This window comes from Oncorhynchus gorbuscha, linkage group LG11 (genome assembly GCF_021184085.1).
Source record: "Oncorhynchus gorbuscha isolate QuinsamMale2020 ecotype Even-year linkage group LG11, OgorEven_v1.0, whole genome shotgun sequence".
Taxonomy (NCBI): domain Eukaryota; kingdom Metazoa; phylum Chordata; class Actinopteri; order Salmoniformes; family Salmonidae; genus Oncorhynchus; species Oncorhynchus gorbuscha.
Genome location: NC_060183.1, coordinates 2,070,720 through 2,086,716, shown reverse-complemented (window position 1 = coordinate 2,086,716; position 15,997 = coordinate 2,070,720). Strand labels below are relative to the sequence as shown.

Here is a 15,997-nt window from a genome sequence, read left to right as displayed (position 1 = left end):
TTGTTATATACCCTTTGTTGGCAATGACAGAGGTCAAACGTTTTCTGTAAGTCTTCACGAGGTTTTCACACACTGTTGCTGGTATTTTGGCCCATTCCTCCATGCAGATCTCCTCTAGAGCAGTGATGTTTTGGGGATGTTGCTTTGGAGGGAGTTGAAAGTCTGTGTTGCCCAGCAACAGCCCCAAAACATCAATTACAGGCCTCTCTCATCTTTTTAAGTGGGAGAACTTGCACAATTGGTGGCTGACTAACTTACTTTTTTGCCCCACTATATGTTGCCCCAGCGGAAATCAAACCAACAACCCTTGGCATTGCATGCGTCATGCTCTACCGACTGAGCTTCAGGTGGTCCCAGGCGGTTTCTCTATGCTAGAGGACCTCCTTCCTTCTCCTCCCTTCTCTTCTCTCCTCCTCCTCCTTCCTCTTCCATCCTCCTCCTCCTCCCTCCTCTTCCATCCTCCTCCTCCTCCCTCCTCTTCCATCCTCCTCCTCCCCCTCCCTCCTCCCCCCTCTCCTCCTCCTCCCTCATCCTCCTCCCTCCTCCTCCTTCTCCCTCTCCTCCCTCCCTCCCTCCCTCCCTCCCATTTCTCCTTCTCCCTCCTCCTCCCTCCCCTCCCTCCTCCCCCTTCTCTCTCCCTAAACCCCCTCTCCTTCTGCTCCCTCCCTCCCGTCATTTCTCCTTCTCCCTCCTACCCCCTCTCCTTCTCCCTCCCTCCTCCCCCTCTCCTCCTCCTCCCTCTCCTTCTCCTCCTCCCTCCCCTCCCTCCTCCTCCTCCCTCCTCTGAGCAAAGTGTTAACTCACCTGGCTTGAGCCCTGCGTCAGCTTTAGGAGGAGAGTCTGTGTCCATCACCGTTACGTCCTTCCTCAGCACTGTGTTGCTGAAACAAACAGACACACAAACCCCCCTCAGTATCCACACAAACCCTCTCAGTATCCACACAAACCCCCCTCAGTATCCACACAAACCCCCATCAGTATCCACACAAAACCCTCAGTATCCACACAAAACCCCCATCAGTATCCACACAAACCCCCATCAGTATCCACACAAACCCTCATCAGTATCCACACAAACCCTCATCAGTATCCACACAAACCCCCATCAGTATCCACACAAACCCCCATCAGTATCCACACAAACCCCTCAGTCTCAGTATCCACACAAACCCCCATCAGTATCCACACAAACCCCTCAGTATCCACACAAACCCTCTCAGTATCCACACAAACCCCTCAGTATCCACACAAACCCCCATCAGTATCCACACAAACCCCCTCAGTATCCACACAAACCCTCTCAGTATCCACACAAACCCCTCAGTATCCACACAAACCCCTCAGTATCCACACAAACCCCCATCAGTATCCACACAAACCCCCATCAGTATCCACACAAACCCCCATCAGTATCCACACAAACCCCCAGTCAGTATCCACACAAACCCTCTCAGTATCCACACAAACCCCCATCAGTATCCACACAAACCCCCATCAGTATCCACACAAACCCCTCTCAGTATCCACACAAACCCCCATCAGTATCCACACAAACCCCCATCAGTATCCACACAAACCCCCATCAGTATCCACACAAAGTATCCCACTCAGTATCCACAAACCCTCTCAGTATCAAACCCAAATTTATTTATATAGCCCTCTCAGTATCCACACAAACCCTCTCAGTATCCACAGGAAAACAAACCCCTCCATCAGTATCCACACAAACCCCTCAGTATCCACACAAACCCTCTCAGTATCCACACAAACCCTCTCAGTATCCACACAAACCCCAGTCAGTCATCCACACAAACCCCCATCAGTATCCACACAAACCCCCACAAACCCCCATCAGTATCCACACAAACCCCCATCAGTATCCACACAAACCCCTCAGTATCCACACAAACCCCCATCAGTATCCACACAAACCCCCATCAGTATCCACACAAACCCCCCTCATCAGTATCCACACAAACCCCCATCAGTATCCACACAACCCCCCTCAGTATCCACACAAACCCCCATCAGTATCCACACAAACCCCTCAGTATCCACACAAACCCTCATCAGTATCCACACAAACCCTCTCAGTATCCACACAAACCCTCTCAGTATCCACACAAACCCCCTCAGTATCCACACAAACCCTCTCAGTATCCACACAAACCCTCTCAGTATCCACACAAACCCCCATCAGTATCCACACAAACCCCTCAGTATCCACACAAACCCCCATCAGTATCCACACAAACCCCCATCAGTATCCACACAAACCCCCATCAGTATCCACACAAACCCTCATCAGTATCCACACAAACCCCTCAGTATCCACACAAACCCTCAGTATCCACACAAACCCCCATCAGTATCCACACAAACCCCCATCAGTATCCACACAAACCTGTCAGTATCCACACAAACCCCCATCAGTATCCACACAAACCCCCATCAGTATCCACACAAACCCTCATCAGTATCCACACAAACCCTCATCAGTATCCACACAAACCCCCATCAGTATCCACACAAACCCCCATCAGTATCCACACACTAAAAGTGTGAAATGTAACTGTTCGCCCAGTGACTCCTCTCTCTCTCTCTCTCTCTCTAACCTGATGCTGCAGCACCAATGACTCCTCTCTCTCTCTCTCTCTAACCTGATGCTGCAGCACCAGTGACTCCTCTCTCTCTCTCTCTCTCTAACCTGATGCTGCAGCACCAGTGACTCCTCTCTCTCTCTCTCTAACCTGATGCTGCAGCACCAGTGACTCCTCTCTCTCTCTCTCTCTCTCTAACCTGATGCTGCAGCACCAGTGACTCCTCTCTCTCTCTCTCTAACCTGATGCTGCAGCACCAGTGACTCCTCTCTCTCTCTCTCTCTAACCTGATGCTGCAGCACCAGTGACTCCTCTCTCTCTCTCTAACCTGATGCTGCAGCACCAGTGACTCCTCTCTCTCTCTCTCTAACCTGATGCTGCAGCACCAGTGACTCCTCTCTCTCTCTCTCTCTAACCTGATGCTGCAGCACCAGTGACTCCTCTCTCTCTCTCTCTAACCTGATGCTGCAGCACCAGTGACTCCTCTCTCTCTCTAACCTGATGCTGCAGCACCAGTGACTCCTCTCTCTCTCTAACCTGATGCTGCAGTACCAGTGACTCCCCTCTCTCTCTCTCTCTCTCTCTAACCTGATCTCTCTCTCTAACCTGATGCTGCAGCACCAGTGACTCCTCTCTCTCTCTCTAACCTGATGCTGCAGCACCAGTGACTCCTCTCTCTCTAACCTGATGCTGCAGCACCAGTGACTCCTCTCTCTCTCTCTAACCTGATGCTGCAGCACCAGTGACTCCTCTCTCTCTCTAACCTGATGCTGCAGCACCAGTGACTCCTCTCTATCTCTAACCTGATGCTGCAGCACCAGTGACTCCTCTCTCTCTCTCTCTCTCTCTAACCTGATGCTGCAGCACCAGTGACTCCTCTCTCTCTCTCTCTCTCTCTAACCTGATGCTGCAGCACCAGTGACTCCTCTCTCTCAATTCAATTCAAGGGGCTTTATTGGCATGGGAAACACGTGTTACCATTGCCAAAGCAAGTGAGGTAGATAATATACAAAAGTGAAATAAACAATAAAAATTAACAGTAAACAATACACATACAGAAGTTTCAAAACAATAAAGACATTACAAATGTCTATTATATTATATATATATATATATATATATATATATATATATATATATATATATAATGTCATATTATATATATATACAGTGTTGTAACAACGTACAAATGGTTCAAGTACACAAGGTTGCCCTTTCTTGTGGTTGAAGAGGCTCTGCTGTGCCTTCTTCACCACGCTGTCTGTGTGGGTGACCCAATTCGGTTAGTCTTTCCACCTACTGTCCCGTCGATGTGGATGGGAGCTGCTCCCTCTGCTGTTTACTGAAGTCCACGATCATCTCCTTTGTTTTGTTGACGGTGAGTGAGAGGTAGTTTTCCTGACACCAGTGCCCTCACCTTCTCCCTGTAGGCTGTACAGGAGGGGCCTGAGCACACACTCTTGTGGGGCCCCAGTGTTGAGGATCAGCGAAGTGGAGATGTTGTGTCCTACCGTCACCTCAGAAAGTCCAGGACCCAATTGCACAGGGCGGGGTTGAGACCCAGGGCCTCCGGCTTGATGATGAGCTTGGAGGGTGTTGGATGCTGAGCTATAGTCAATGAGCAGCATTCTTACATAGGTATCCCTCTTGTCCAGATGGGATAGGGCAGTGTGCAGTGTGATGCCGATGGCATCGTCTGTGGACCTGTTGGGGCGGAATGCAAACTGTAGTGGGTCTAGGGTGGCAGGTAAGGTAGAGGTGATATGATCCTTGTCTAGTCTCTCAAAGCACTTCATGATGACTGAAGTGAGTGCTATGGGGCGATAGTCGTTCAGCTCAGTTACCTTCGCTTTCTTGGATACAGAAACAATAGTGGACATCTTGAAGCATGTGGGGACAGCAGACTGGGACAGGGAGAGATTGAATATGTCTGTACAACACACCAACCAGCTGGTCTCCCCATGCTCTGAGGATGCGGCTAGGGATGTCGTTTAGGCCGGTGGCCCTGCGAGGGTTAACACGCTTAAATGTCTTACTCGTCAGCCACGGAGAAGGAAGTGGGGGAGCACAGTCCTTGTTAGCGGGCCGCGACGTGGCTGGTTTTCCCTTCGTAGTCCCTGGTTGCCTGTGGACCCTGCCACATACGTCTCTTGTCTGAGCCGTTGAACTGCGACTCTCCTCTGTCTCTATACTGACATTTTGCTTGTTTGATTGCCTTGCGGAGAGAATGACTACACTGTGTGTATTCGGCCATATTCCCAGACATCTTTCCATGGTTCATGCTTTCAATATTGCGCGAATCCCGCCATCCAACAATGGTTTCTGGTTCTATTACACAGAGTAACCTAGCAACCCCAAATCTGTCCCAGTTTATATTACACAGGGTAAACGAGCAACCCAAATCTGTCCCAGTATCTATTACACAGAGTAACCTAGCAACCCCAAATCTGTCCCAGTTTATATTACACAGGGTAACCGAGCAACCCAAATCTGTCCCAGTATCTATTACACAGAGGAACCTGGCAACCCCAAATCTGTCCCAGTATCTATTACACAGAGTAACCTAGCAACCCCAAATCTGTCCCAGAATCTATTACAGAGGAACCTAGCAACCCAAATCTGTCCCAGTATCTATTACACAGAGTAACCTAGCAACCCAAATCTGTCCCAGTATCTATTACACAGTGTAACCTAGCAACCCAAATCTGTCTCAGTATCTATTACACAGTGTAACCTAGCAACCCAAATATGTCCCAGTATCTATTACAGAGTAACCTAGCAACCCCAAATCTATCCCAGTTTATATTACACAGAGTAACCTAGCAACCCAAATCTGTCCCAGTATCTATTACAGAGTAACCTAGCAACCCCAAATCTGTCCTAGTATCTATTACATAGAGTAACCTAGCAACCCCAAATCTGTCCCAGTTTATATTACACAGAGTAACCTAGCAACCCCAAATCTGTCCCAGTTTATATTACACAGAGTAACCCAGCAACCCCAAATCTGTCCCAGTTTCTATTACACAGAGTAACCGTGCAACCCAAATCTGTCCCAGTATCTATTACACAGAGTAACCTAGCAACCCAAATCTGTCCCAGTATCTATTACAGAGTAACCTAGCAACCCCAAACCTGTCCCAGTTTATATTACACAGAGTAACCTAGCAACCCAAATCTGTCCCAGTTTATATTGCACAGAGTAACCTAGCAACCCAAATCTGTCCCAGTTTATATTGCACAGAGTAACCTAGCAACCCAAATCTGTCCCTGTTTATATTATACAGAGTAACCTAGCAACCCAAATATGTCCCCGTTTATATTACACAGAGTAACCGAGCAACCCCAAATCTGTCCCTGTTTATATTATACAGAGTAACCTAGCAACCCCAAATCTGTCCCAGTTTCTATTACACAGAGTAACCTAGCAACCCAAATCTGTCCCAGTATCTATTACACAGAGTAACCTAGCAACCCAAATCTGTCCCTGTTTATATTACACAGAGAAACCTAGCAACCCACATCTGTCCCAGTTTATATTACACGGAGGAACCTGGCAACCCCAAATTTGTCCCAGTATCTATTACACAGAGTAACCTAGCAACCCCAAATCTGTCCCAGTTTCTATTACACAGAGTAACCTAGCAACCCAAATATGTCCCAGTATCTATTACACAGAGTAACCTAGCAACCCAAATCTGTCCCAGTATCTATTACACAGAGTAACCTAGCAACCCAAATCTGTCCCAGTTTCTATTACACAGAGTAACCTAGCAACCCCAAATCTGTCCCAGTTTATATTACACAGAGTAACCTAGCAACCCCAAATCTGTCCCAGTTTATATTACACAGAGTAACCCAGCAACCCCAAATCTGTCCCAGTTTCTATTACACAGAGTAACCGTGCAACCCAAATCTGTCCCAGTATCTATTACACAGAGTAACCTAGCAACCCAAATCTGTCCCAGTATCTATTACACAGAGTAACCTAGCAACCCAAATCTGTCCCAGTATCTATTACACAGAGGAACCTGGCAACCCCAAATCTGTCCCAGTATCTATTACACAGAGGAAGCTGGCAACCCCAAATCTTTCCCAGTATCTATTACACAGAGTAACCTAGCAACCCAAATCTGTCCCTGTTTATATTACACAGAGTAACCTAGCAACCCAAATCTGTCCCAGTTTATATTACACAGAGTAACCTAGCAACCCAAATCTGTCTCAGTTTATATTACACAGAGAAACCAAGCAACCCAAATCTGTCCCAGTTTATATTACACGGAGGAACCTGGCAACCCCAAATTTGTCCCAGTATCTATTACACAGAGTAACCTAGCAACCCCAAATCTGTCCCAGTTTCTATTACACAGAGTAACCTAGCAACCCAAATATGTCCCAGTATCTATTACACAGAGTAACCTAGCAACCCAAATCTGTCCCAGTATCTATTACACAGAGTAACCTAGCAACCCCAAATCTGTCCCAGTTTATATTACACAGAGTAACCGAGCAACCCAAATCTGTCCCAGTATCTATTACACAGAGTAACCTAGCAACCCAAATCTGTCCCAGTTTCTATTGCACAGAGGATTTTGGAAACTCAAATATCCCAGTTTCTATTACACAGAGTAACCTAGCAACCCACATCTGTCCCAGTTTCTATTACACAGAGAAACCTAGCAACCCACATCTGTCCCAGTTTCTATTACACAGAGTAACCTAGCAACCCAAATCTGTCCTAGTTAATTTTACACTGAGGAACCTAGCAACCCAAATCTGTCCCAGTTACTTTTGCACAGAGGATTCTGGAAACTCAAATATCCCAGTTTCTGTTACACAGAGGAACCTGGCAACCCAAATCGATGAGACAAGATAGTAGCTACTAACAATTGGATACCATGAAATTGGGGAGAAAAAGGGGTCCAAAAAAATAAAAACATTTAAAAAAATGTTTTTTTTAAAGTAAACCTATGACCAGATATAGTCTAATCCACAGTGGGCAGGAATGAGGTTGACCTGTGTTGTGGTTGTTAGACACATTGAGTGTTTCTCTTCCCACACAGGGTAAACTTAAACATTATCCTGCAGTTGAATCCCTCCGCCAAAGGAGACTGTCCTTCCCAGTTGAAAACAGTTAAAGCTAATTCATCATTAGAAAACCCTTTTGCAATTATGTTAGCACAGCTGAAACATTTGTCCTGATTAAAGAAGCAATAAAACTGGCCTTCTTTAGACTAGTTGAGTATCTAGAGCATCAGCATTTGTGGGTTCGATTACAGGTTCAAAACGGCCAGAAACAAAGAACTTTCTTCTGAAACTCATCAGCCCATTCTTGTTCTGAAAAATGAAGGCTATTCCATGCGAGAAATTGCCAAGAAACTGAAGATCTCCTACAATGCTGTGTACTACTCCCTTCACAGAACAGCACAAACTGGCTCTAACCAGAATAGAAAGAGAAGTGGGAGGCCCCGGTGCACAACTGAGCAAGAGGACAAGTACATAGAGTGTCTAGTTTGAGAAACAGACGCCTCACAAGTCCTCAACTGGCAGCTTCATTAAATAGTACCCGCAAAACACCAGTCTCAACGTCAACAGTGAAGAGGCGACTCCGGGATCCTGGCCTGCTAGGCAGAGTTGCAAAGAAAAAGCTAAATCTCAGGAAGATTTGGAAAAAAAGTGTTATGGACAGACAAATCTTAAGTTTTTGAGGTGTTCGGATCACAAAGAAGAACATTCGTGAGACGCAGAAAAGATGCTGGAGGAGTGAACCATCTGTCAAGCATGGTGGAGGCAATGTGATGGTCTGGGGGAGGCAATGTGATGGTCTGAGGGTGCTTTGGGGATGGTAAAGTGGGATATTTGTACAGGGTAAAAGAGACCTTGATGAAGGAAGGCTATCACTCCATTTTTCAACGCCATGCCATACCCTGTGGACGGTGCTTAATTGGAGCCAATTTCCTCCTACAACAGGACAATGACCCAAAGCACAGCTCCAAACTATGCAATAACTATTTAGGGAAGAAGCAGTCAGCTGGTATTCTGTCTATAATGATGTGGCCAGCACAGTCACCGGATCTCAACCCTATTGAGCTGCTGTGAGAACAGCTTGACAGTATGGTACGTAGTGCCCATCAAGCCAATCCAATTCAAGCCAATCCAACTTGTGGGAGGTTCTTCAGGAAGCATGGAGTGAAATCTCTTCAGCCTCATCAAATTGACAACTAGAAGGCCAAAGGTCTGCAAGGCTGTAATTGCTGCAAATGGAGGATTCTTTGACGAAAGCAAAGTTTGAAGGACACAATTGTTATTTCAATTCAAAATCATTATTTATAACCTTGTCTTAGCTATATTTCCTATTCATTTTGCAAGTCATTTCATGTAGGTTTTCATGGAAAACAAGGACATTTCTAAGCGACCACAAACTTTTGAACCGTAGTGTATATTATTACGTTTTTTGTTTGATTCGTTCCTCGGGCAGGTTTTCTTTCCGGCTGTTTGTGAACACGTAATATTTTACTTGAGGGGAGTGGATGTTCGGTAGCCAGTCTATGCCCCGTTGTCGGTAAACTGTACTAAGGAGGGGATTCTTCAATTAAATGTTTGTTGTCATTCAACAAGACTATTTCACTTGAGAAATGATGCAACAAACATCTTAGTTAAATGTAAAATTGCGAGTCCAAGACCTCGGCAAAAATGTAAAAACTAATTACAGATTTCTTGTTTTAGCTTAGATTAATTCTGACTATTTTGAGGAAGTGTTATGGCTATGTTGTTGCTACGTTGGCTCAAGAGGGACAAAGAGTAACATTGCAGTTTCTCGTTTTTCAAGCGAAGGTCTTTTGGGAGGATATCCTAACAACTCACACTACATTCTTCAGCTGCTCTGTCTTTCGCTACATACTTCAGTCTGAGACTGCCATCACTGAAGTGGTTTATGGTGACGAGGAGCACGAGGGCTGTTGTACAAAACAAAGTTGTCACTGATTGGATCGTCATCTAACCAATCACAGTATCAAAGACAACGACTCATTTTCAAACCGCTGCTTTACCCACATGTGTCCTGGCTCTGGCCGAACCCATCGGTTTCTGGACCAATCAGAGGGCCCTGAATGTGTTCTCATTCAGTGAAGGGCTGAGGAGGTGCTCAGACGAGCCAAGTCATAGACTGTTCTCTCGATCAGTGGGACGCTACCGTCCCATCTCGACAACTTCCGGTGAAATTGCAGAACGTGAAATTGAAATGACAGAAATAGTAATATTTAACATACATGAAAATACAAGTGCCATACGTCAGTTAAAACCTTAACTTCTTGTTAATCCAGCCGCGTTGTCAGATTTCAAAAAGGCTTTACGGCGAAAGCACACCATGCGATTATCTGAGGACAGCGCCCAGCAAACAAAAGCATTAAAAACATTTTCCACCCAGGCAGATGCGCCACAAAAGTCAGAAATAGCGATAAAATAAAACACTTACCTTTGAAGATCTTCTTCTGTTGGCACTCCTAAAGGTCCCAGCTACATCACAAATGGTGGTTTTGTTCGATAAAGTCCTTCTTTATATCCCCAAAATCTCAATTTTAGCTGGAGCGCTTCATTCAATAATCCACCGGTTGCCCTCCTTCAAAACGAATACAAGATGAATCCCAAACGTTACCAATAAACTTATCCAACCAAGTCAAACAACGTTTATAATCAAACCTCAGGTACCCTAATATGTAAATAAACAATCAAATTTACGACAGAGTATCGTTATTGTCATTACCGGAGATAAACGACAAAGTACTTGCATTCACCAGAACGCGTAACAAACACTACAGCCTGTTGACATCTAGTGGAAGCTCTAGGAACTACAATCTGGGAGGTTTTCCCTTCATATTAAAAATGACAGTCATAGGATTCAATGATGGGCAAAAAAAAAACATTCAAGATGGTTCCGCCTGCCATATCAGTTCTGTTATACTCACAGACAATATTTTAACAGTTTTAGAAACTTTAGAGTGTTTTCTATCCAAATCAACCAATAATATGCATATCCTAGCTTCTGGGCCTGAGTAACAGGCAGTTTACTTCGGGCACACTTGTCATCCACCCCAAAGAGGCTAAACAGCTTCTACCCCCAAGCCATATGACTCATGAACAGCTAATCAAATGGCTACCCAGACTATTTGCACCCCACGCCCCCACCCACTACACTGCTGCTACTCTCTGTTATTATCTATTCATAGCCACTTTGACAACCCTACCTGCATGTACATAATTATGTCAATTACCTCAACACCGGTGCCCCCGCACATTAACACATTGACTCTGTACCGGTAACACCCTGTATATAGCCTCTACATTGACTCTGTACCGTAACACCCTGTATATAGCCTCTACATTGACTCTGTTCCGTAATACCCTGTATATAGCCTCCACATTGACTCTGTACCAGTACCCCCTGTATATAGCCTCCACATTGACTCAGTACCGTAACACCCTGTATATAGCCTCCACATTGACTCTGTACCGTAACACCCTGTATATAGCCTCCACATTGACTCTGTTCCGTAATACCCTGTATATAGCCTCCACATTGACTCTGTACCAGTACCCCCTGTATATAGCCTCCACATTGACTCAGTACCGTAACACCCTGTATATAGCCTCCACATTGACTCTGTACCGTAACACCCTGTATATAGCCTCCACATTGACTCTGTACCGTAAAACCCTGTATATAGCCTCCACATTGACTCAGTACCGTAACACCCTGTATATAGCCTCCACATTGACTCTGTACCGTAACACCCTGTATATAGCCTCCACATTGACTCTGTATCGTAACACCCTGTATATAGCATCCACATTGACTCAGTACCGTAACACCCTGTATATAGCCTCCACATTGACTCTGTACCGTAACACCCTGTATATAGCCTCCACATTGACTCTGTACCGTAACACCCTGTATATAGCCTCCACATTGACTCTGTACCGTAACACCCTGTATATAGCCTCCACATTGACTCTGTACCGTAACACCCTGTATATAGCCTCCACATTGACTCTGTACCGTAACACCCTGTATATAGCCTCCACATTGACTCTGTACCGTAACACCCTGTATATAGCCTCCACATTGACTCTGTACCGTAACACCCTGTATATAGCCTCCACATTGACTCTGTACCGTAACACCCTGTATATAGCCTCCACATTGACTCTGTACCGTAACACCCTGTATATAGCATCCACATTGACTCTGTACCGTAACACCCTGTATATAGCCTCCACATTGACTCTGTACCGTAATACCCTGTATATAGCCTCCACATTGACTCTGTACCGTAACACCCTGTATATAGTCTCCACATTGACTCTGTACCAGTACCCCCTGTATATAGCCTCCACATTGACTCTGTACCGTAATACCCTGTATATAGCCTCCACATTGACTCTGTACCGTAACACCCTGTATATAGCCTCCACATTGACTCTGTACCGTAATACCCTGTATATAGCCTCCACATTGACTCTGTACCGTAACACCCTGTATATAGCCTCCACATTGACTCTGTACCGTAATACCCTGTATATAGCCTCCACATTGACTCTGTACCGTAATACCCTGTATATAGCCTCCACATTGACTCTGTACCGTAATACCCTGTATATAGCCTCCACATTGACTCTGTACCGTAACACCCTGTATATAGCCTCCACATTGACTCTGTACCGTAATACCCTGTATATAGCCTCCACATTGACTCTGTACCGTAACACCCGGTTCCGGTTGGAGCGAGTGGTCGCATCTGCACGTCGCTCCAACGGGTAGTATAACTTTTTCATTATATTTCATTATATCACAACGGTTTGATTTGTCTTATCTTAGCAATTTCTTCTCAGCTAGCTACATAGCCGTCTTTGTATCAAAGATAATCAAAGATAATCAAAGATAATTGCGTAATTATCGTATTTCGCCGTCCTAACGTAGTCTTCACTAGCCAGCTAGCTAACGTCCACTGATTAGCTGCACTGAGAAACTATTACTATTACACTCAACTGAACGACTTGATTAGTTTAGTGTCAGCTACCTACATAGCTGTCTTCGTATCATCGTATCCAATATAATTGTGTTGTTTAGGTTTAGAGTGTGTAGTCTTAGAGTGATTATCTTAATTTACCGAGGTTAGCTAGCCAGCTATTTGTCGTCCTTAACGTAGGTGACTCTGCTAGCTAGCCAACTCTGCTAGCTAGCCAACAGCTAGCCAACGCTAGCCAACGTCTTCTGTATAGAACTCAACTACCCGGTCGCATTCACAGGTTGTATCACTTTTTCACTTCATTTCATTACAGTACAACGGTTTGATTTGTTTGATCGTAGCTAGCTACTTAGCTAGCTACATAGCCGTCTTTGTATCAAAGATAATTGTGTAGTCTAGAGCGATTTTCTAGGTTCGCTAGCCATCTATTGTCGTTCTTTTAACGCAACGTAACGTAAACAACACTGCTAGCTAGCCTGCTAGCCCCCGAATAGCAACACTGCAGAAACTGGTTACACTCAACGGAACGACTTGATTAGTGTAGTGTCAACAACGCACCCACTGCCAGCTGGCCTACTTCAGCAGTACTGTATCATTTTAATCATTTTAGTCAATAAGATTCTTGCTATGTAGCTTAACTTTCTGAACATTCGAGACGCTTAGTCCACTTGTCATTCCAATCTCCTTTGCATTAGCGTAGCCTCTTCTGTAGCCTGTCAACTATGTGTCTGTTTATCCCTGTTCTCTCCTCTCTGCACAGACCATACAAACGCTCCACACCGCGTGGCCGCGGCCACCCTACTCTGGTGGTCCCAGCGCGCACGACCCACGTGGAGTTCCAGGTCTCCGGTAGCCTCTGGAACTGCCAATCTGCGGTCAACAAGGCAGAGTTCATCTCAGCCTATGCCTCCCTCCAGTCCCTCGACTTCTTGGCACTGACGGAAACATGGATCACCACAGACAACACTGCTACTCCTACTGCTCTCTCTTCGTCCGCCCACGTGTTCTCGCACACCCCGAGAGCGTCTGGTCAGCGGGGTGGTGGCACCGGGATCCTCATCTCTCCCAAGTGGTCATTCTCTCTTTCTCCCTTACCCATCTGTCTATCGCCTCCTTTGAATTCCATGCTGTCACAGTTACTAGCCCTTTCAAGCTTAACATCCTTATCATTTATCGCCCTCCAGGTTCCTCGGAGAGTTCATCAATGAGCTTGATGCCTTGATAAGCTCCTTTCCTGAGGACGGCTCACCTCTCACAGTTCTGGGCGACTTTAACCTCCCCACGTCTACCTTTGACTCTTTCCTCTCTGCCTCCTTCTTTCCACTCCTCTCCTCTTTGACCTCACCCTCTCACCTTCCCCCTACTCACAAGGCAGGCAATACGCTCGACCTCATCTTTACTAGATGCTGTTCTTCCACTAACCTCACTGCAACTCCCCTCCAAGTCTCCGACCACTGCCTTGTATCCTTTTCCCTCTCGCTCTCATCCAACACCTCCCACACTGCCCCTACTGGATGGTATCGCGCCGTCCCAACCTTCGCTCTCTCTCCCCCGCTACTCTCTCCTCTTCCATCCTATCATCTCTTCCTCCGCTCAAACCTTCTCCCACCTATCTCCTGATTCTGCCTCCTCAACCCTCCTCTCCTCCCTCTCTGCATCCCTTGACTCTCTATGTCCCCTATCCTCCAGGCCGGCTCGGTCCTCCCCTCCCGCTCCGTGGCTCGATGACTCATTGCGAGCTCACAGAACAGGGCTCCGGGCAGCCGAGCGGAAATGGAGGAAAACTCGCCTCCCTGCGGACCTGGCATCCTTTCACTCCTCCTCTCTACATTTTCCTCCTCTGTCTCTGCTGCTAAAGCCACTTTCTACCACGCTAAATTCCAAGCATCTGCCTCTAACCCTAGGAAGCTCTTTGCCACCTTCTCCTCCCTCCTGAATCCTCCGCCCCCTCCCCCCTCCTCCCTCTCTGCAGATGACTTCGTCAACCATTTTGAAAAGAAGGTCGACGACATCCGATCCTCGTTTGCTAAGTCAAACGACACCGCTGGTTCTGCTCACACTGCCCTACCCTGTGCTCTGACCTCTTTCTCCCCTCTCTCTCCAGATGAAATCTCGCTTGTGACGGCCGGCCGCCCAACAACCTGCCCGCTTGACCCTATCCCCTCCTCTCTTCTCCAGACCATTTCCGGAGACCTTCTCCCTTACCTCACCTCGCTCATCAACTCATCCCTGACCGTTGGCTACGTCCCTTCCGTCTTCAAGAGAGCGAGAGTTGCACCCCTTCTGAAAAAACCTACACTCGATCCCTCCGATGTCAACAATTACAGACCAGTATCCCTTCTTTCTTTTCTCTCCAAAACTCTTGAACGTGCCGTCCTTGGCCAGCTCTCCCGCTATCTCTCTCTGAATGACCTTCTTGATCCAAATCAGTCAGGTTTCAAGACTAGTCATTCAACTGAGACTGCTCTCCTCTGTATCACGGAGGCGCTCCGCACTGCTAAAGCTAACTCTCTCCTCTGCTCTCATCCTTCTAGATCTATCGGCTGCCTTCGATACTGTGAACCATCAGATCCTCCTCTCCACCCTCTCCGAGTTGGGCATCTCCGGCGCGGCCCACGCTTGGATTGCGTCCTACCTGACAGGTCGCTCCTACCAGGTGGCGTGGCGAGAATCTGTCTCCTCACCACGCGCTCTCACCACTGGTGTCCCCAGGGCTCTGTTCTTGGCCCTCTCCTATTCTCGCTATACACCAAGTCACTTGGCTCTGTCATAACCTCACATGGTCTCTCTTATCATTGCTATGCAGACGACACACAATTAATCTTCTCCTTTCCCCTTCTGATGACCAGGTGGCGAATCGCATCTCTGCATGTCTGGCAGACATATCAGTGTGGATGACGGATCACCACCTCAAGCTGAACCTCGGCAAGACGGAGCTGCTCTTCCTCCCGGGAAGGACTGCCCGTTCCATGATCTCGCCATCACGGTCGACAACTCCATTGTGTCCTCCTCCCAGAGCGCCAAGAACCTTGGCGTGATCCTGGACAACACCCTGTCGTTCTCTACTAACATCAAGGCGGTGGCCCGTTCCTGTAGGTTCATGCTCTACAACATCCGCAGAGTACGACCCTGCCTCACACAGGAAGCGGCGCAGGTCCTAATCCAGGCACTTGTCATCTCCCGTCTGGATTACTGCAACTCGCTGTTGGCTGGGCTCCCTGCCTGTGCCATTAAACCCCTTCAACTCATCCAGAACGCCGCAGCCCGTCTGGTGTTCAACCTTCCCAAGTTCTCTCACGTCACCCCGCTCCTCCGTTCACTCCACTGGCTTCCAGTTGAAGCTCGCATCCGCTACAAGACCATGGTGCT

General features: G+C 46.9%; 1 protein-coding gene across 1 annotated transcript in view; it reads right to left on the bottom strand.

The window, feature by feature from the left end:
• Nucleotides 1-15,997, bottom strand: part of arid4b (AT-rich interaction domain 4B) — a 232,979-nt gene that overhangs the window by 90,912 nt on the left and 126,070 nt on the right. The window contains exon 10 of the mRNA XM_046290716.1: nucleotides 805-881. Within this exon, the coding sequence (XP_046146672.1) occupies nucleotides 805-881 (77 nt within the window). The remainder of the gene's footprint in view (nucleotides 1-804; nucleotides 882-15,997) is intronic.